A 22,712-nucleotide genomic window follows, 5' to 3' on the forward strand; every position below is an offset into this window, starting at 1 on the left:
GTTTCTAGTGTATGTACATTTTCTTGAGTTGACTAACATGCAGCTGTGAACAAGCACCGCAATCAGGATATACGATGTTCCATCACCCTCAAAATCCCCAGTGCTGCCCCTTCATAGCTGGCATCCCCCCCACCCCCCCAACTCCCCGCTGCAACCACTGACCTGTTCTCCATGCCTATAGTTTTGCCTTTTCCAGAAAGTCAAATAAATGGAATCATACAGTATGTAGCTTTTTCACTCTAGCTTCTTTCATTCAGCAGTGTTTCTCAGCCTTTTTTTCATTATCATCTCCCTCCAAGGAGTCTTTTTAGACTTTTTTTTAATACTTCCCATGAAATTTTAGTACCACAGACACAGTTTAGATGTACTGTGTGCATTTGTGTGGGTCTGTGCACATATGCACACATGCGTGCTCATATTCACACGGGCACAGATCACAGAGCCCTGTGGGCATGGTGAGGACCAGGGCTCTCCCTCTGAGCCCCCTGGGAGCCCCTGGAGGCTTCTGAGCAGGCTCAGGAGATGGCTCTGGCCACGTGTTGAGAAGGGACTGCAGGCGAGGACGGTGGAGGTGGGAGATGTCCCCTAGGAGGGTGCTGCAGGGGTTTCTGTTGGAATCGACATGGGCTGAGAAGTGACCGGATTCTGGATGAGTTGTGGCTGACTGGACCGGGGTGGGGGAATGAGAGAAGAGCTGGACCTTAGATCTGATCCTGCTCTGGCCTCTGTATGCCACTGGCCCAAACGCTGTCGCAGGGGCCCTGCCTGCTAGTGGCTTGGGCCTGTAGTTCACCTCACGGAGCTGCTGTGACCACTCAGTGGACAATAGGTGCGTGGATGCTGGCTCGGGACTGCTGCCATCCCCACCTGGAGCCCCAGCGGCAGAGGAGGGAGCCCTGAGCCCTGTGGTGGCAGGCAGGAGGCAGGCTGGCCCTTCTGCAGTCATTCAGAGAGCCACTGTGAGCACCCCTGTGGACCTGGCCTGGGAGGCCGGCAAGGACTTACACCCAATTCCTGTCCTCTTCAAGCTCCCTGCAGGATCCTGGACTGGGACAGAGGCTGCCTGAGCCTGGTGGATGGCCTCATCGCCATGGAGCTCCTCACCTGTTGCCAACATTCCACAGTTCTATTGGAAGGCCAGCTCTCCCAGGGTGCACTGGCACAGGAGAGAGGCGGAACCCCCCTTGTCCTAGAGGACGCTTCGGTGATCTTAGGGAAAGCACTAGGACATGGGCCCTTGGGGCCATGGGGGAGTGGGGTGAGATGGTGACAGGGGCATTTGGAAATGAACAGGCTCTTCCAGAGCCTGGCTGGCTGGCTCAGGCTGGGCCCCTTTTGTAGCGCTCTGATAATAGTAAGGAGGAGGATGACATGTTCCCCGGCAGATCGTAGGACGCAGGGAAGAAGGGAAGGGAGGCCAAGACGCTGATGTTACACAGCTCATCAAAGAGAAAACTCTAGAATGTCACAGTCGGAGATGGGGGGAGAAGAAGGGCAACGATGAAGCCTGTGACCCCACGAGGAAAAGGTAAGGTTTGGAGCAGTAGAGTCACACAGGATGATGTCCACCAGGGGGACTAGTAACCTACTGCAGGGCCCCTGTCTAGGTGAAGAAGTGCGAGTCCTATATCGAGGGGCCGTTCACACATAACACACCAAGACGTCAGCAGCGCGTGGTGCGACCCGGGCTGGGAAGGTACTGCTCAACCGCAGAGACCCACAAAGTCCCCCAGTGAGGGACATGAGAATCTAAAACTACAGTTCTTATTTAATTTACAAATCACATTTTTACTTAACCTACAGGGTTTAGATTTGTAGAGCTCCTTTCCTATGCCTGTCACGGGTTAGGTAAGATTATCCTGAAATAAGAAGCCAATCTCAAAAAATCACACCTTTTTCAGCAGTAGTATGTGCTTTTGTAGTAACATTCTCAAAGATACGGATATGGAAGTGTGTAGGTGAGTGGGAAGTGGCAGTCCTCCAGCTGTGCCCCAGGGGCAACCCTCCGGACAGTGTCCTTCCTGCACAACATCTCTCCTCTGCTTTGTCCACCCACAGGGCCTTAGGCCTGGGGCGTGACCTACCACTTTGGGGGGCACTGGGCCCTTTTCTCGGTGGCCAGCTCTGTCAAGTTGCACAGAGATGTCCCCAATCTGTCCCCACCCCCAGCTTCCCCAAACCCTGCAGAGGGTCAACCACAGATCCTAACTGTGGTGTCAAGTCCTCGTTTGGAGTGGATGGCAGGCCCCTTTTCCCTCTGAGAGGAGGTTCAAATCTTTGGGAGATCCAGAATCTGAAACAAGGGGCTGAGAAATAATGTTCCACACCCCCTCCTGGTGTTTCAGAAACCTGACGTCAGCCTTGCTTGCAGCCCTCCATTCTGCTCTGTTCCCTGCATCCAACCCAGGGTTTTTTAAAAGCTTTCGTTAGCACTCACTTGGCCTCACACTGCTGCATCCTGCTACCCTAATCACATGCAGGCGTGACCTGTGAGAGTCCGCCTCTGCCACCAGCTCTCTGAGGGCACAGCTGGCCCTGGCTCTGACCCAGGCTATGGCACAGATGGCAGGCAGCATGTGGCTTTGTAACAACCTAAAGGAGCTCCTCTAGCCTGCAGGTGACGGTCGGAGGGGAGGGGCTGTCTTGGTTGTGGTTCCCCTAAAACCTAACCCCAAGATGAGGATCTGCAGGTAGTTTATATTGGGGAGATGATCTGGGAAACACAGGTACGCAGGCAGGGTGTGAGCTGGGGAGCAAGGGGCCAGTACAACGGGCATCAAGAGGGGCAGCAATGTGGGCAGCTGGGGCTCAGTCTTACGGGGACCCGGGGGGACGGTGTGGAACATGCCCCAGAGTTGTCCCACCTGCAGTGTAGAAGCCGGGATACTCATCCACCTTCCCTGTCACTGCTGAGGGCTGCTCCCAGGGGCATTCTTCCCTGGCACTCCTGACCTGTCCCCAGACAGGAGACTCTCCGGTGACCAGAGTCGTCAGGCAGCAACAGGCGCTGGCAGCCGTCAGTGTGTGAGTGGGCATCGGGGGGTGGAGAGGTGAATGCTGCACCTGGCTCCATGGCCCACCGCTTCTCCATCCTCGTCTAGCCAGGTTGGGTGGTCTCCTCTGGTCTGCAGGACCACCACTAGCCCAATGTGCTCCTGTGTGATATTAAGGTATCCCCCCTGAGCAGGCCCAGGCCCAGGCCCAGGCCAGGGTGGGTGATCTGGCCAGCTGAGCAGAGGCTAAATGCAAGCCCCACCCATCTCTCAGCCAGGGACCCTTGGTTGGTGAATACACTGTACAACTGCACCACGACTCCAGGACTCAGCGCTCTCGCTCTACTCCCCCTTCCTCTTCCTGGGGGCTTTGGAAACAAAAGCTTGGCAGAGACATTGGCAGCCAAAGGCTTCTCTGGCCCATTTCCCTCCCCTGAGGCAGTGGCAGTGAGCCAACCACTGCTTGAAGTGGGAAGGAAAATGGAAAATACAGGGGAAAAAATCTGATTCTGCCACACTCATGTAGTGACAGCTGACCAGCGTCGACTGCTGGCTCCGAGCCTGGCTCTCTCTCTTAAGCACTTTTTAGGCTGTCTTATCTCATCTTCTCGAACTTCCTTTGGGATTGGTTTGAGGCTTGGAAGTTAGGTGACTTGCCCGACACAGTAAGAGGCAGGGCCAGGATTGAAATTGGGCCCTTGTTACTGTGAACATGGCGGGGCAGGGTGGGCGGGGTCTCCTGTGGATCACCAGCCCGCGTGGTGGTGGGTGTGCCCTCCTGGTTTTGAACACCTTACACGTGGAATCACCTGCATGCTTTGGGGTCTGGCTTGTCTGGGGGCTGTGCTTCATCCACACTGTTGTGGATTGTGGTTGTGTTTTTTTTTTTTTTTTGAGGAAGATCAGCCCTGAGCTAACATCTGTGCTAATCCTCCTCTTTTTGCTGACTAAGACCGGCTCTGAGCTAACATCTATTGCCAATCCTCCTCCTTTTTCTCTCCAAAACCCCAGTAGATAGTTGTATGTCATAGTTGCACATCCTCCTAGTTGCTGTATGTGGGACGCCGCCCCAGTAAGGCCTGACAAACAGTGCGTTGGTGTGCGCCCGGGATCCGAACCCAGGCTGCCAGCAGCAGAGCACGCACGCTTAACCGCTAAGCCACAGGGCCGGCCCCGTGTGTTCTTTTTTATCGTCGTGTAGTGTTCCTCTGTGAATATGCCATAAAATCTTTTTTAAATCTTTTTTCCAGGCCGGCCTGGTGGCGTAGTGGTTAAGTTTGCACTTTGGTGGCCTGGGGTTTGCAGGTTTGAATCCTGGGTGTGGACTGACACACCGCGCATCAACAAAACAGAGGAAGATGGGCACAGATGTTAGTTCAGAGCCAATCTTCCTCAGCAAAAAAGAGGAAGATTGGCAACAGATGTTAGCTCAGGGCCAATCCTCCTCACCAAAAAAAAAAAAGTTAAGTAGAGACATTGAAGATATAAAAAATCTTTTTTCCTATACATGGACATTTGGGTCATTTCCAGTTTGGAGCTCTTAGAATAAAGTTGCTGGGGATGTTTCTGTCCATGTCTTCTGGTGGACATAAGCTCACATTTCACTTGGGTGTATACCCAGGTAAGGAATTGCTTGGTCATAGGATATTCATACATTTAGGTTTTGTAAATGCTGCCAAACCAATATGGCTGTATCAATGTCTGAGAGTTCCAGGTGCCACATCCTCAGCAAACTTGGTATTGTTATGTTAGTTGTGTTGTTATGTGAGTCTTTTTAATTTTAGCCATTCCTGGGGGGGGGATGGGGACCATGATGAACTATTCTTGACATGAAACTGCAAGGCAATGTCCCAGTGGTGAGGACCAGAGCTTCCAAGGGGGCACGAGTCTGTCTGCTGTGATACAGAAGACAGTCACTGGGCTCAGGGGGAGAATGGAGATGGCAGGGAAGCCCACCACACTCCACAGTGGGCAGAGGGCAGAGATGAGACAGCCATAAATAAAATGCTAGGCTAATGGCGACATTCCTGGAGGATTTTGTCATTAGCTATGAAGAGACCAGTGATGACATTATTTATACACACACACATGCAGGGGGTGGTATTTGAAATATTCGGCAGCTAAAACGATAGGGGCACCGCGCAATCAGCAGAAGCGCTCTCCTGGAGAGCATGCACGTGTGTACTGGCTAGAAGCTCAGCCCTGTTCGTAGGTCACGACCTTAACGGTTAAATAATGGAGCCAAGAAACCTGAGCAGGGCCTGTTTGTCTACGGCTAGAATACAGCACATCGAGATGTCGCCCATCAGGCCTAGACCTGCTCATGATGGCTTGGTATTAAAGTCAGCATAAAAATACTGCAAAGCAGGGATGGGGTGGGCCCCACAGGCTGAGCGGTTAAGTGCGTGTGATCCCAGGTTCGGACCCGGGCACGCACCAACGCGCTGCTTCTCCGGCCATGCTGAGGCCGCGTCCCACATACAGCAACTAGAAGGATGTGCAGCTATGACACACAACTATCTACTGGGGCTTTGGGGAAAAAAACGAGGAGGATTGGCAATAGATCTTAGCTCAGGGCCCGTCTTCCTCAGCAAAAAGAGGAGGATTGGCATGGATGTTAGCTCAGGGCTGATCTTCTGCACAAAGAAAAACAAAAAAATACTGAAAAGCGGGGAATAACTCGTTTCCAAGAAATACAAATTGGAGTTTGTGATAAACTAAAGGAACATACAGAGGCAGAAAACATTTGGTTTTACCAAAATGTGAAGACACACCTCCTCTGCATTTCAGCAACTGCCCAGAGCGCACACATGCACGGGAGGGCGAAGGAAGGGGAGACCAAGGGAGCCAGAGACAGGCCAGAGAGTTCAAAACAGCACCAGGACCCTCTGGAGCACAGCGGTTTTAAATTCCGTGGCCTTTTAAACCCCAGGTTGCTCAAGAACCACACGTTTCTTTAAAAGTCACACTCTGATCGGTAGGGTTGCAAATCAGCAGTGCAATGCGGGGCGCCCAGTTAGATGTGAATTTCAGCAACGACTTTAAACACAAGTGCGTCCCCAGCACGCCTCGGGGTATTCAGAGGTGCTCCGTCCTTCCCGAGACCCGCCCCCGCACGGCCACGGTGGAGCCGACCCACCTCTCCCTCTCCTTTCAGGGAACAGAGGCCCTGGCTGGCGCGCCCCGCGGCCCCGCAGGCCCACCCGTCGGAGACGGTGAGTGGGCTTTCCCGGCTCGGGGGGAGGGTGGCTTCCAAGACCCACGCCCGCCTGCGCCAGGCCGACAGCAGGACGACGGCGCCAGGGATCCCCTGCGCAGTGGCCGACCAGCGCTCCGCCTCAGGCCCACCCGGCCCTGCTGACCCGCTGACCCGCTGACCCGCGACGCTGATGCCCGTGCCGCCAGCGGCCAATCAGCCGCCAGCTAAGTGCACATACCTAGAAGGCAGCTTCTGATTGGCTAGGCTCAGACCAGTCAGCGTGGCGGGGCGGGGCGCGTAGAAGGGCTGTCGGGCCGGAAGGGCCCGGCCTGGGTGGGGGTGGGCGGAAGGGGAGGGGCCTCAGGGGCCTGGGCCCTGCGGGGGTGTGAGAGCGGTGTTCCGCGGGCGGGTGACAGGGCTGGGAGACAGTCCTCGCCTTTGTCCCTGTCGTCACTATGCTCATCGTTACCTCCATCCCCACGGCTTCATCTGAGCCGCGGGGGGCACTTCCGGGAACCCTCGGGTGTCCGGTTTATCTGTCAGCGCGCACTTGCGCTCCCAGCGCGTCGTGACGGGCAAGTGCGTCCCCGAGTCCTGCACGGGGCTGGGCCGCGGACACCACACCTTGGGTAGCCTCTGAACCCCCGAGTCACCTGAGGTAGCCTCTGAATCCCCGAGTCACCTGGGGGAGCCTCTGAACCCTCGAGTCACCTGGAGGAGCCCCAGTGCCCCCAAGTCACGCGGTCCACCCTGCAGTAGCTTGTACCACATAGGCAGGAGAGAGACCACACCTACATCGACCTAAGCACAAAAGGGCATTTTATTGTTTCACTAACGGAGAATGTTAGGGGTAGGTCTTCAGGCATGGGTGTATCCAGATGCTCAAGGACTGTGGTCAAGGACTGTCTCCATCTCGCAGCTTCACTTTCCTGCGTGCTGACTTCCCTCCTGGAGGCAAGATGACCACCAAGACCTCTGGAGGCCTACAACTGCTACAGAAGAGGAGATTCTCGTTCCCCGTAATTTCAGCACAGAGCCCCAGAATGAGTTTCACTGGGCCGATTTGGGTTATGACACCATTCTGAACCGATGTCTGAGATGAGCTGGGCCTCACCTTCTGGCTGGGGAGTGGGCGATTCTGGGCCATTTGAAGTCAGATGACTGAGATGGGTGTGTCCCATCCTCTCCCTGCCAGGAAACAGCAAAGCTGTCATAACTGTTTTCAGGCATCAACTGGGAGAGTTGAGCTCAATGAACTGAAGCTTGTGCTGTAATAAAATAACAATAATAATGATTATTATGATAACAGTGAAACACAAAAACACTTGTACCACTCTTCTGGTTTCCATGTTACAAAGCAGTTTGACACATCACTGTCAGGGAAACCAGGCTTTGCTTGGTGTTGGATTTATGCCCATTGGACACTCACCATATGGCCAACATTCTGGCATTTTGTTGGGGGGGAGAATGGGGAAGACTAACATACAGTCTGTTTAGCCCCAAATGTTTTGTCATCTGAGAGTCAAGTACCCAGGTTTTTATCCTGGAAGGAGTTTCATTAAATGCACAGCTTTAAGAATATTTTCCTTTAGTATTCCAAGTAAGCTCAGGGTGTCTGATAAAGCATCATAGATGTTGTAGTTGGCGACTCCACGTCTTGGAAGGATCTCATCAGGTTCGAAAACGTTCCTGAATGGCCTAGCATCTTTCCTGAAGGGCCTAGCACAAGTTTAGCTGGAGTACCCCTGAAGCAAGTAGGTTTGGGAATGTAGGATTCCACAATAGTCTGACATCTGGGAAACCCCAGACATTAGCACATGAATGTGCACACATCTGCTTCTTTTGTCACCCCCTGCCTCCTCTTAGGCTCAGAAGGATGACCATTTCCACCCTTGGGGTTTAATAATATGGGTCAGTTCCAAGAAGGCTGGCCCAGGCCCTCACCTTAGCACCTCTGCCCCCAATTTACACAAATCTTGAAACTTTCTAAGTCTTCCCGTTCTTCTTTTCTAGGAAGAGCACATTTAAAACCTTTGGGAAGGAAGTGTGCCTCACAGATCATGTGGTAAGGAAAACAAACCCTCCGTTGCTTTGCCCCAACACACCCCTCTGGGATGGGGAGAGCAGAGAATGTGGGTCCAGCAGTGTCTCATGAGAGGCTCTATCAGACATGGGAGTCCATGGTTGCAGGGGCCATCACTGAGCCCCCAAAATCTCTATATAGTGTCACCCACTGCCTCCGCCCCCCCCCCTCCCCAGGTCCTCATGACACCTCGAGACAGGGATTCCGGAGGCCCGGGAGAACCAGTGTCCCTGCTGTGAGCATCAGCTTCTTCATCTGCCCCTGGAGAGGACAACTGCCTCTCCTTCCTGCCTGTGGGTGTGATGAGGACACATTGGATGGATGTGGAAGCCCTGTATGTGGATTGACACAGATAACCACAAAAAAGGCAAACATGTCCCCACTAGAGTTGGTTATACTTCCCGATTTTCAGAGGGGGAACCCGAGACTTGATCACGATAATGTGGCTGTAATTGTCACACCTGGTCTGCGTACTCTAGTGGTCCCCCTCTAAATGACTTTGGAGGTTCTCCGGGCAGCCGTGATAGCCTGCCTTTCTCAGCAGCAGGAGCTGAGGCCCCTACCCCTGCCCCTGGATGCCCTGTCTCAACCCTGGCTCCCTCTGAGCATTGATTTAGTATTCCAAAGGGTTCCTTGGCTAGCATTGTAAATGCAGCATCACCTTCAATTCTGTCTTTTCTGGCTTTTACTCAGATGTGCCCTGTCCCCAGCACTGTTCACCAAGAGGCCGTCTGCTGTGAGTGCCAGGCCAAATTCTGGGGCTGCCTGCCGGTGCCCAGGGCTGAGGCGGTGCTGCCGTACTGGGTCCCTCTGTCCCTGAGACCCCGAAAGCAGGTATGTGACCTGAACCAGGGGTTCTTTACCTAGGTCCAGGGTGAACTTTAGGGGACCAGACACCCCTCAGAGTCATAAGTATTATATGAATGATATTTTAAAATTTCTGGGAGACAGTTTATGTGTTTTTTTAAACAGATTTTTAAAAAAATCAGATTTATGGAGATATGATTGACATGATAAACTGCACATATATAAAGTGTACAGTTTGATAAGTCTTGATATATGTATACACCCATGAAACCATCACCACAGTTGAACACTAATGTACATCCCCACAACCCTAAAAGGTTTCCTTGTGCCCCTTTGTAACTCCATCCAACCCTCTCTGCCCTGCAGTCCCCAGGCAACCACTCATCTGTTTCTGCCCTATAGATTAGTTTGCATTTTTCTTGAATTTTATATAAATGGGATCATATGGTATTACTCTTTTTGTCTGGCTTCTTTCACTCAGCACGATTATTTTTGAGATTCATCCAACTCGGTTGTGTGCGTTGATAGTTCACTCCTTTTTACTGCTGAGTGATGTTTCATTATATGAATAGATCACAGTTTATCCCTTTATCCAGTGAAGGACATTTGGATCATTTCCAGTTTTGTCTATTAGAAATAAAGCTGCTATGAACGTTTGTGTACAAGTGTTTGTATGAACATGTCTTCATTTTTCTTGGCCAGATACCTAGGAATGGAATTTCTGGATCATATGGTAGGTGTATGTTTAACTTTTTAAGAAACTGTCAACTTTTTCCAAAGTGGTTGTACCATTTTACATTTCCACCAGCAGTGGATAAAGTTCCAGTTCCTCTGCATCCTCACTAACACTTGATTTGGTCAGTCTTTTTAATTTTAGCCATCTTAATAGGTGTGTATCTTATTGTGGTTTTAATTTGTATTTCCATAACGACTAATGATGGTGAGTGTCTCTTCATATGCTTCTGCCATCTGCATATCTTACTTGATATGTGTGTGTTCAAGTATTTTGCCCATTTAAAAAAATTGGGTTTTTTAGTTACTGAGTTTTGAGAGTTTTTTATATATTCTGGATACAAGTTCTTTATAAGATATTCAATTTGCAAATGTTTTCTGCATGTCTTTGGCTTGTCTTTTTTTTTTTTTTTTTGTGAGGAAGATTAGCCCTGAGCTACCATCTGTTGCCAGTCCTCCTCGTTTGGCTAAGGAAGATTGGCCCTGGGCTAACATCCATGCCCATCTTCCTCTACTTTATATGGGACACCCACCACAGCATGGCTTGATAAGCTGTGTGTCAGTCCACGCCTGGGATCCGAACCTGGGAACCCTGGGCCACCAAAGCAGAGCGTGCGAACTTAACTGCTACGCCACTAGACCGGCCCTTTTGGCTTGTCTTTTTATTCTCTGATTAGTATCTTTCAAAGAGCGGACGTTTTAATATATATATACATTTTTTTGGTGAGGAAGATTCACCCTGAGCTAACATCCGCGCCAATCTTCCTCTACTTTGCATGCAGGATGCCTCCTCAGCATGGCTGATGATTGGAGTAGGTCTGTGCCCAGGATCTGAACCCACAAACCTGGGCCGCTGAAGCATAGCACGCGGAACCCCAACCACTTGGCCATGGGGCCAGCCCCCCAGACGTTTTAAATTTTGATCAAGTCCAATTTATCAATTTGATCTTTTCTGGATCTTGCTTAGGTGTGCCTGTCTCCAGCACAGCAATTGATCGTGTTTTCTAAGCATTTCTAAGAAATCTTCACCTAACCCAAGGTCAGAAAGGTTTCTCGTATGTTTTCTTCTAGAAGTTTTATAGTTTGCAGTTTATGTTTAGGTCTGTGGTCCATTTTAAGTTAATTTTTATATATGGCATGAGATATGGATTGAAGTTTATTGTTTCGCATATGGATGTCCCGTTGTTCTAACGTTATGTGTTGTAAAGACCATCCTTTCTCCACTGACTTGCCTCTGCACCTTTGTCAAGAATCTGTTGTCCATATACGTGTGAGTCTGTTTCTGGTCTGTATTCTGCTCTGCTGATCTAACTGTCTGTCTTCATACCAATGCCAATTGTCTTGATTACTGTGGCTTTATAAAAAGTCTGGAAATAGGTAGTGTTAGTTCTCCAATATTGTTTCTCTTTTTCAAAGTTGGTGATTCTAGATTTTTTGCATTTCCATGTGAATTTTCGAATCAGTTTGTCAATTTCTACAAAAAGTTCTACTGGGATTTTGATTTGGATCGTGTATGTAGATCAATTTGAAGAGAATTATCTTAACAATATTGAGTCTTCTGACCCATGAACATGGTAATCTCCGTATTTATTTAGATCTTCATTAATATTTCTCAGCAATATTTTGCAGTTTTTAGTGAACAGGTCTTGCATATGTTTTCTCAGATTTATTCATAAGTATTTCATATTTTTGATGACATTGTTTTTGAACAATTTATGATTGCTCATTGCTAGTATTCATAAATACTGTTGATTTTTGTATTTTGATCTTGTATCCCATAATATTACCAAACTCATTTATTCTAGTAGCTCTTTTTGTAGATTCCATCAGCTTTTCTACATAGATAATCATGTCATCCACAGATAGAAATGGTTTTGTTTGTTCCTTTCCAATATGGATGCCTTTTGTTTATTTTTCTTGCCTGATACACTAGCTGGAACTTGCAGTTTGCTGTTGGATAGAGTGGGGAGACAGACACCCTTGTCTTTCTTCTGATCTTAGAGGACAGCATTCGGGTTTTCATTGTTAAGTATGATGTTAGCTGTAAATTTACATACCTTTTATCAGGCTGAGGAAGTTGCCTTCTGTTCCCAGTTTGCTGAGAGTTTTTACCCATCATGAATGTTGGATTTTGCACGTGTCTATTGCAATCATCATGTGTTTTTTCTTTTTTGGTTTAATATGATGAATTACACTGATTGGTTTTCGAAAGTTAAACCAACCTTTCCTAGCATAAGCCCCATTTAATCATGGTGTACTAGTGCTGGCCTCATAGGATGAGTGGGGAAGTATTCCCTCATTTTCACTTTTCTGGAAGACTTTGTGTAGAATTGGTATTATTTCTTCCTTGAGTGTTTGGTCGAATTTGTCAGTGAAGCCACACTGCAGCTTCCTGTGTGGAAAGGTTTTTAACTACAGATGTAATTTCCTTCATGGACACAGAGCCATTCAGATCATCTCTGTCTGCTTGAGTGAGCTTTAGGAGTTTGTGTCCATTATATCAATGTCGAATTTATTGGCATAATGTTGTTCATGTTCTTCTCTTATTACCCTTTTCTATCAGTGGACTCTGCAGTGATTGTAGATGTCAAATCTCACATTTCTTGTTTTTTAATGGACTCTCTAAGGGGTCAGTGGCATCAAGGTGACTAGGTCACAGTGTTCTAGGCAGCGATGATAGGCTCAGTCCCTCCTGGTGGTCATTGTATCATTTGAAAGTTGAGCAGGACAAGTAGTGTCATCCCTTTTAGCAGATGGGCAAACTGAGGTCTGAAGAGGGACAGGGGTATGTCCAAGGTCACATGGTCAGTCCACAGCAGATCAGGGATTAGAGTTCAGGTCTCTGGCTCTGCATCCGGGACTCTCCCTGCTGAGTTGTGTAGATGGGCGTCAGGGAGGAGGTGACCTTGGGCAGGATGGAAGGAACGTGTTAGTCAGGGTGCCCAGCGTGCCTCACCACAGTGACTGCCCCAGTCTCCCAGCTGGTCTCCCTGCCTCCGTCCTCTCTAGCTCTGACTGTCCATTTCTGACTGCTGGTTAGCTTTTAAAACCGTGGATCTGGTCCTGTCACTCCCCCGTGACGCCTCATTTCCCTCAGAATATGGCCCAGACTCCCTGACGCAACTCCTAGGTCCTTCCTGATCTTGCCCCGCTTGTCTCTCCAGCCTCCTTCCCACTTGCCCCTCGGGCTGCTGTTCCATCAGAGGGAAGGTGTTAGGCTCAAGTAATAGAAGACTGAGCAACAGTGGTGTCTGCCAGGGTCTTTGGTAGAGAGGGGATTCTTCCAGGATTGGTTTATGGCTTAACGATGTCTTCAAGGACCCAGATTCTCTTCATCCTTCTGCTCAGAGTGTTGTCTCTGGGTGCTGGCCGCGGGTTTCTTTCTTACACTGCGATGCACACGGCAGAAAGTGAGCCTGTCTGTGGTCCTCCTTTTTCAGGGGGCATAACGCGCAGTTAAGTGCGCGTGCTCCGCTGTGGCGGCCCGGGGTTCACAGGTTCAGATCCCGGGTGCGCACCGACGCACCGCTTGTCAAGCCATGCTGTGGCAGCGTCCCACATAAAGCAGAGGAAGATGGGTATGGATGTTAGGCCAAGGCCAGTCTTCCTCAGCAAAAAAGAGGAGGATTGGCAATGGATGTTAGCTCAGGGCTAGTGTTCCTCACAAAAAAAGTACTTATTATTATTTGTTATGATGTGCGACACGAGCAAGTGGTTGGAAGTCCTAGCAGTAGAAAGGGGACATGGTGAGCCTGATTTTCCCTCCCCACCCCTCCCCTGTTGCCCAGCCTCTCCCCCCAAGCTTACCTGTGTGTCCTTCTGGAGGTTTCCATGGGTGTTGTTTCACTAGTGACGGACCATAAGTGACCCAAACGCCTGCTTGAAACAGCAGTCGCTGCTATTGCTCTTGTGTCTGAGAGGGGACTGGGTGGCTCGGCTCCATGTGTCCCAGGTCTCGGGGCCGGTTGGCTGGCCCAGGCGTGGTCTTCTCGTGGCCATGGCAGAGATGTGAGAGCAGCTGGAAAGCTTCGAGGCCCCGTCGGCCCTGCCCAGAGCTGGCTACTTCCTCCTCCTCCTGTTGCCAAACCAGTGTGTGTTCTAACCAAAGTCGAGGGTTGGGGTCTACCCTGTCCCCGACTCCTGGAAGGAACTGCAGAGTTGTAGGGCACAGGGCAAGGCCACAGGGAGGAGTAAGGAATTGGGGCAAAGCTGTGACCACCCCCCCAACTCATGTACAAGCAAAATTGCACATATATTCTTTTCTTAAAAAATGTGGATGGTAGCATACTGTACTCACAAGGCTGCGTTTCCCACTTAACATCACGTCTCTGCATTCATTCCATGTCAGGACAGACAGGTCCACCTCGTGCTTTCCAAAGGCCACCCCATTCCCTCTTGTCCCCTGTCGCATCATTGATTGCCCCTTACTGACGGGCATTCAGGCTGTTCAATCACTACAGCCAATGCTGCAACAAATGTTCTCGTGTGTACGTTGTTTTGCAAACACACGTGTGTCCAGCTGGGATACAGTCCCCAGAGTGGAATTGCTGGATCAACAATTGTCCATTTGAGACTCTGACCGATGTTGTCAAAATGCTAGCAGAGCCTCTTTATAGCTGAGAACACTGAGGCTCAGGCTAAATGTTGTGCCCAAGGGCTGTTCCTGGAGGCTGCCAGTCTCCCACCTCAACCCGCGTGTCCCACCACAGTGCCACGCGGGCGTCCTACTGCAGAGGTGCGGGCAGTGGGTAATAAGGGCAGGCAGACCATGAAGTCCTGGTGCCGCCCGGCCCTGGGAATGTCGTGAAGGAGAGACTGTGCTGCCTCAACTGGGCAGTTGGGGTGTGCCCGTGGGAGGAGGGTAGAAGAGGAGCTCTCCAGGGCCCTGCCCCCAGGCTAAGTTGTCTGGGGTGTGGCTCCATCTCCCTTTGGACCTTCTCTTCCCTTGCTCTCTTAGATCCAAAAGATGGTGCAGTTTTATATCCCCCAAACCACTAAGGCATGCCCCTGCCCATGCCATCACTTTGGGGGCCACATCCCGGTGCCTAGGGATCAGGCCGTGATGCCCTACTGGGTGCCCCAGGCCCTGAGGTCTCACAAGAAGGTAAGAGGGAGGCTTGCACAGCAGTGAGGCATGAGAGTGAGGGGCGGCCCTGTGGAGGGACCTGGAGATGAGGGGGGAAGTGTGCTGGATTCTTTCCCCACAGTAGCCTCCATTGGTGTTTGGGTTGGGGGGGGGGAGTGGTCCTCTGGAAGCCACGGCCGAGGGCAGCAGAGCACAGGAGGTGAGCGGTGCATGGGGGAGGGCCAGCTTGGGTGTCCTGGTGGGTGTCAGGAAGGTGGGTACACTGCTCTCTGAAGAGGGCATCCATCTCTCCTGCCCCCTTCTCCTCTCCTGCCTCCTCCTCCTCTCCCCTCTTCTCTACCTCACTCACCTCCCTTCCTCCTCCTTCCAACCCCCTCCTCCCTCACCCTGCCTCAGCCCCACCCAGCTCTCTCCACCTGTCTCTCTGTATCCTACACTCACAGCCCCCAGCCCTGACAGGCATGGAGGGAGGGTGCCGGGGAAGGACCAATGCTCCGAGTTTCTGTCCTCGCTCTTTGGCTCTGTCTGGCCACCTCCGTAGCTCTGGGTTCCAGGGTGGCAGTTGTAGGGAACGGTTGGCCAGGTGCAGCCTCCTCAGCCCCAGGGCCCCATCTCTCAGGTGCTTCCCAGTGTCCTGGCTGAAAGTTAGAGGCTTCCTTCTGTCTCCACTCACATTCCAGTTGCTGGTTTTTCATCATCGAGTAGCAAACTGTCCCCAGAATTAAGACCTAGAGGCCTTTTAAAAGGAGACCATGACTTGCATTCTCAGTTGGCCACAGACCCCTCTGGGGAAGTTTCCAGGCCCGATCACTGGCCCCCTTTGGTGGATCACCAGGGCTGACACATTCTATCCACATTCTTTCCTTTTAGGTGGTGAAAAGGCAGCAGAGTTTTAAAAGTGTCCAAGGTAACTCGGTGTACATGTGTCTCATCCTGTTTCTCTCCCCAAGGAAAGTGGGGTCTCATGAACATCATGATGGGGATGGGGAGACTTCTCTCATGCCCGGATGTCTGTCACACAAGACGGCCACAGACTGGTACACATACCACTTCTCCCACCCCTGCTCTCACCAGGCATCACTAATCACCCACCATCTCTTCTCATTGAGCCCAGAGAAGCCTCAAACTCTGCCAGTCTATCAGCATTGGCTCTCAGGATGAAGCCAACATGGAGTTAGATGGGATCTAAAGTATTTTTTCAAGCTCTAATTTTCTATAATTCATGACATAGTATCCGTGTGTGTGTGTTGTATAGACATAGCATATATATTTATATATTCACGGCAGAGTACATATTCCTACATTCATATATTCGTAACACATTATATGTTCATGACACCGTATTTGTACATATATTCATTTACAGCATATTCATACATTCATATGTTTGTGACCTAGTATATATATATTCATGTATTTATGACAGACATAGTACGTACTCACACACTCATATGTTCATGATGCAGCATATGTTCATGACAAAGTATATTCATATATTTATGTGTTTGTGACCCAGTATATATATATATATTCCTGTACTCCTGTCATAGTACACTAGGAGGTGGCATCTCCACTCTGACCATTAGTTTCTTCGTCTCTGAAATGAGTGGGTTGGACTTGCTTTTGAAGGCACTTTCCAAGGCTGATGGCTGACACGTCTGCTTTCTCTGCATTGCCTGTGAGCAAAGGGGTGCACATGTTTTGTAGGCTAGTATCACGTCCTCTCCTTGGCGTGTTGTGGCCAGACTGTCTAGTGAGTACTCCTTAGAATCTGGGAAGGAGGATATGGACAACGCTGAGAGGCTGAATGACTGACACCAGGGTTCCTTTGACCAGTGAGTGATTTGAGTGGCCTGCCCAGAGCCAAGGGACATGGAGCTGAGTGGGAGAGCGCTGGGGAAACAAATGCATGACTACCACCCAAGACGCCCACCTCTTCACGCTGCAGAAGATGCACTCAGCCATGCCCCGCATAATGATGTTTTGGTCAACGGCAGTGGTCGCATAAGATTAGCACTACATAGACTAGGTATGTAGGAGGCTATACCATCTAGGTTTGTGTAAGTACACTCTGCAATGTTCACACAAGGACGAAATCACCTAATGACACATTTCTCAGAACATATCCCCGTTGTTAAGCAATGCACGACTGTATTTTTTTCTTGATTATAAGAGTAACACAATTAGGAGGAGCGTAAATTGTCACAGCCTTTGTGGGGGGCAATTTGGAGGTCTCTATCAAATTATACAGTACATAATCTTTAATCCAGCAAGCCCACATCTGGGTAACATCTGTGGACACTCCCACACGTATACCTGTCTGTGGCAGTGATTTCCTTGGCAAAATGTTGGAAGCAACATAAGCGTCTCTCAGTGGGAGGATAGACACGAGTAAGGATGTATTTGAAATGTGGCACCTGCCACCTAGAGTACGTGGCTGTTAGAGACACAGAATGGACCCCCAGACACGTTGTGACGTGGAGCCCGTACAGTAGGACTCAGTGAGTGCACATTTAGAAAGACAAAGCCCTGTTTGGGGGTGGAGGAGGGCCGGGTGGTGTGTGTGAGCTGACAATCACAGGTGACCATGAGGGTGGGGAGGAGGGTAGGTGAAGAGAGACTGGGGGGTGGTGCATAAGGCACAAAACAGAAACAGTACGTTGGCTCGAGTTTCAGGTCCAAGAGCCAGAGATCACTTTATTAAAAAAACTTGGCAGTTGGACGAGAACAGTAGGAGAAACTGCTCTTCTAACTGATAATCACACATTTATGGGTTTATTTTTATTGGTTGTTTTGGCTTTGAATACTCTACACCCTTAAGAAAAGCTTAAAGCTCAGTTCATTGTTGAATCATAGGCATAACTGATGCATTGTTACAAACCAGTGTTAAATTTTACTCCAGCCGTTGTTTTATAGTTCAGGCAATTTACATTAATAATGTTTCAAACCTCAAACCCATTCCAGCCTGAAGGTGTTCACAGGACAGGGTCGGGAGTGTGGGTCTCCCTGGGACCACGAGAATTAGGATCCTTCTCTCCTCGAGCTTCACACGGAGTGATTTAAAAATATGAGACATTTCCCTTGGCCTCAAATCCAGCTGATTTCCTTTTTAAAGAGAAAATCCATATTTCTGATCTTGTATTTTCCTTGTAAAGAGGAAAATAAAAGCTCATATACTTTTTTCCTCTATGCTTGGGCAGTAGAATTTTTAATAAGGAAAATATATTTATTATGTTTTATGTTTAGTGCATGTTTATATTAGTATAATTAGAGTGTACATTTTACAGTAGTAGCATATTAATAGTGTAATAAAAATAAATAAGAGATATAGTATCAGGAGGGTCACATGTTGACCAAAGCAAGTTTTGAAAAAGCTACAGTGTCAAGGAAACCGACACATTGGAATCTCGTTTGTGGATGTGGTCGTTGATAACTTTTTATTATGGGAAATTTCAAATACTCAACTAAACCCCATGTTCCCATTAGTCAGCTTCAAGCCAGTCTGGTTTCATCTGAGCTTCACCCACTCCATCCCCCTCTCCCCCCAAAAAGAAGAGAAAGATTAGTATGGAGCAAATGCCAGCTGAATATCATATCCTTCCATCCATAAATATTTCAGTATGCAGCTCTAGAAGATAAAGACTCAAAGCACAGACATGAGGCCCCTGATTGCCCCGGAAATAACTAAACACCAGTGCTCTCTTCATCTTCATGGATGTCGGGCCAGTGTCCACACCCCCTGGGCTGTGAGCTGTCTTGCTGGGACACCTGGTTTCCTTGCCCTGGGTTCTGGAGGGTTCTCTTGTGTGTACAAACTTGGGAGTCACCCTGTCCCCACACCTCACCTGGGGCCTGACTTGCTTTCTCTGCCTAGAAACCCCCCTGGACTCGTGCTCCTGGTACAACCGCTGGCGGATCTGCTGCAACAGGCGTGTCCTCCTCAAGTGGCAGCAGCTCCAGGCCCTTCACCAGGACGAGCAGACGGCTGCGGGGAGGGGAGAAATCGCCCCAGACTGTATCCTGTCCCTCCTGCCCCTCAGCCTCAGCCTCCTGACTGTCCTCCAGGCTGTCCTGAGGGTTGTCGTGGCCATTCGGTGAGCAGGCCTGGGGTGGGGGCAGTGGTGGCCCCGGGCCTGTGTCACTCCCTGAGCTGCTTCGTCCAGGGGCTGGTGAAGTTTATTCTCGTTAAGGATGTGGGAGAACTTGGTTGTGGTTCAACAAAAGGGTGAGAGGTGGATGCGGCCATGAGTACTCTTATGTGGTTATCATTGCTCATTCCCGAAACAGGTATCTTCTTATCCCAGCAAACATACTGGGAGAGCAATCTAGATAGGTCAGAGCCCATGGGGGCAGCTGGGGCATCTTGGGCCCGCCAAGCTTTCTTTTTTTTTTTTTTAAAGATTTATTTATTTATTTATTTTTCCCCCAAAGCCCCAGCAGATAGTTGTCTGTCATAGCTGCACATCCTTCTAGTTGCTGTATGTGGGACACGGCCCCAGCATGGCCAGAGGAGCGGTGCGTCAGTGCGCACCCGGGATCCGAACCCGGGCCGCCGGCAGCACAGTGCGCGCACTTAACCGCCAAGCCACGGGGCCGGCCCCAAGCTTTCTTTCTTCAGCTCGTCCCTGTTCCCAAGGTCTGCAATTGCCCTGCCCCGAAGAGAAGACCCGTCCCAATTTCTGTAAGTTTCTGTCATGTAGGGGTGGAAAGTGGATCTTAGAGCCAGGTAGCCCAGCCAGCCCTCTCAGGTTGAGCACAACCTCAGGGGTGGGGACCTGCTGCCTCTCCCCCAGCCAGGCCCAGCCATCGAGGCTCCACTCAGAAAGCCCTTCCCTGCCTGGAACCCACTAGCCTGCCCAGGCCCCACATTTCTCACCTAGAACCCCACTCAGTCCCTCCCCCACTAGGCCTTCTGGGCGACCCCAAGGTCACAGCAGGGCTTCCCCTTACCTGGCTGCTCCCTTTAGTCTCCTCGGAAAAGCCTCCCTCCTCCTCCTCCTTCTCCAAAGCCCCAGTCTACCTCTACCCCACTCTCCAGTGCTTCCTGCTCAGTTCCTTCTGTCACCCTAAAAGTAGGTGCCTGTAAACACACACACACACACACACACACACACACACAGAAGATATGCAAATGTGTATCCATATGTACATACGCACAATTCGAATTTGCATAGATTGACTTTTTTGCTTTGTAATTGCTTCCTCCACGCAATTGTAAGAGGAATGTTCTAGAAAATGTCCAGTATCTGAACAGTTATAGGTGTCTTTTGCCCAGTTTTATAGTTGTTCACTGCAAGAGGTTAGCTCTCTCTGTCACTCTGCACGGCCAGAAGTGGAAGTGCCTCTCCCGTGCATCCTGCTGGCCCGTTCTCCTAGTGTTGGGCACTGCTGTCACTCCGACTCCCTGGGATTACAGACAATGCTGTGATGCACGTCTGCACATGCGTGTTGACGTGGGCCTGGGTCACAGCCTCTCTGGGGTGAGTGCTCCCCAGAAGGCGCCAGGCGGGGTCTGTCAGCTTTGCCGGGTCTGTGAACAGCAGTAGGGCAGCATCCTGAGATTTTCCATCTTCGCTTTTCATGAAGATTGGCCGTGAGCTGAGATCTGTGCCAGTCTTCCTCTATTTTGTACGTGGGATGCCGCCACCCCATGGCTTGACGAGCGGTGTGTAGTTCTGCACCCAGGATCCAAACTCGAGAACCCCAGGCAGTCAAACCGGAGCACGCGAACCCAACCACCACGCCACCAGGCCGGCCCTCATCTTTCTTTTGATGTTTGCCAACTCAATGTCAAGTTTAGTTGGACTCCCCTGTACCCAGTCTGGGAAGAGCAAAGAAGACACTTGACTGTAGACAGTACATGTTAAGTAGAGGGTCAGGGTAGGCCAAAAGGAAAATCGCTAATGACTTCATAGGAGGTGTTTGCTTCTGAGCCAGGCACTTAGGGCAGAGATGCAGGCACCAACCAGCTGCTGAGGAGAAATATCTTGTCTGGGTGGGGTGTATGTGGGGTGCCCTGTGAGAGCCTCCAAACTACGTGACCAGCTTATCTCAGGAGAAGCCGCTGGCTGCCCATCTGGCCTGGCAAAGTCTTGCTAGAGCTGCAGAGGCCCCGGGAGAGTGGGCGAGCTCAGAGCCTTCCCAGCAGGGAGCCCTGAAGAGCAGAGATTGAGTCAGGCACTTGCCTTCTTGATTGGACTTGCCGTAGTCTTCATTTCATCTGGTTCCCTTCACAGTTCTGCAGAGCTGGGATTCTCCAAAAGGAGAGAGTGGGCTCTGAGGGTCTGAGTGGCTCACCTGAGCTCCCACAGCTGGAAAGTGAGCTGGCTAAGACTGTGCCCTGGCATCACCTCACTGCACCCCTTTCCTGCTTGGTCTCCTCGGGGACTGAGTGCACTGGGGACCCGGATGACATCCCCCTCCACTGTGGGGGTACCCCCACCCCCACTCCATAGAGGATCCCCGACAGGCCCTATAAGGCGGCACAGTCTCAGATTGGGAGACAGTTCCTAGTAACTGCCTTTCTCTTTGCTTTCCAGCCAGTTTTTCTGAGTTTGAAGCTGGAATCTTCAGCTCCTATCGAGAACATCAACAAAAATGTCAGTCACAATCAAGGTCTTTAACGAGAGTTGTCAGGTCAGGAGGACCCTACGACAGCCCCTGTTTCTAAGATCAGATTCACACCCAAGATTCAATCCAAATTATTTATCGGCAGGTGACTCTTGGTCGTAGCGGAGTTGCTGCGAATGCGGGTGAGATTCTGTTAGGAGCGTGGTCAACAAATGTTATTGTGAAACTCTACGGTGGCCGCGTGTTTAACGATAACCTCTGATGCTCCTTCGTGAAGGAGGGACTTGTTCTCTACCTCCATGTCCCTGTGGAGGCGGCCGTCTCTGAGTTTCTCTTCCCTCTGCGAGGACAGCAGACCCACTGGGCGAGGGTCCTGAAATGGTTTCAGCACCTGCCTCAGGGGGTCTCACTTTAAGTAGCATAAAATTGTATGTGAATTGAGTTTTTTAAATTGAGATATCATTCACATACCATAAAATTCACCTTTTTAAAGTGTATGATTCAGTGGTTTTTAGTATATTTACAAGGTTGTACAACCATCACCGCTGTCTGATTCTGGACATTTTTCATCCCCCCCCAGAGAAACTTGGAACCTGTTATGCAGTCACTCCTTCCCTTCTCCTTCAGCCCCTGGAAACCACTCACTCACTTTCTGACTGTTCCCATTCTGGGCATTCCGTGTAAATGTGATCCTGTAATATGTGGTCTTTTATGTCTGGCTTCTTTCACTCAGCACAATATTTTCAAGCTTCACCCACATTTTAGCACATGTCAGTGGGTTATTCCTTTTCATGGCTGAGTAATATTCCACGACATGGATGGACCACATCATGTTTATCCATCGTCAGTTGGTGGACCTTTCAGTGGTTCCCACTTTTTGGCTGCTGTGACTAGTGCTGCTTTGAACATGTGTGTATGAGTTTTTATGTGGACGTGCTTTCACTTCTCTCGAGAATGCACCTGGGGATGCTGGGTCATACAGTAGCTCTGTTTAATGTCGTGAGGAGCTGCCTCAGTGTTCCACAGGAAAAAATTGCACCATTTTGTATTTTCCATTCCTGCAAGCAAGGCATGAGGGTTAGAATTTCTCCACAGCCTCACCAACACTTGTTATCTGATGTTTTGATTGTAGCCATCCTTGTTGGTGTGAAGTGGTATCTCATTGTAGTTCTGATTTGCATTTCCCTAATGACTAATGACATTGAACATCTTTTCTTGTGCTTATTGGCCATTTGTAGATCT

At 50.0% G+C, this 22,712-nt stretch overlaps 1 protein-coding gene across 1 annotated transcript; it reads left to right on the plus strand.

Moving 5' to 3' along the window:
- The first annotated feature begins 1,412 nt into the window (after positions 1–1,412).
- Positions 1,413–18,998, plus strand: C30H16orf95 (chromosome 30 C16orf95 homolog). Its single transcript, XM_087419831.1, has 7 exons — positions 1,413–1,528; positions 6,151–6,208; positions 8,206–8,257; positions 8,969–9,109; positions 14,772–14,918; positions 15,771–15,807; positions 18,775–18,998. The coding sequence occupies exons 1-7, from the start codon at positions 1,501–1,503 to the stop codon at positions 18,996–18,998; spliced, it is 687 nt and encodes a 228-aa protein (XP_087275957.1). The 5' UTR covers positions 1,413–1,500.
- The last annotated feature ends 3,714 nt before the right edge of the window (positions 18,999–22,712 follow it).

Source organism: Ceratotherium simum, chromosome 30 (genome assembly GCF_057802395.1).
Source record: "Ceratotherium simum simum isolate JZ-2026a chromosome 30, ASM5780239v1, whole genome shotgun sequence".
In the NCBI taxonomy this organism is placed as follows: domain Eukaryota; kingdom Metazoa; phylum Chordata; class Mammalia; order Perissodactyla; family Rhinocerotidae; genus Ceratotherium; species Ceratotherium simum.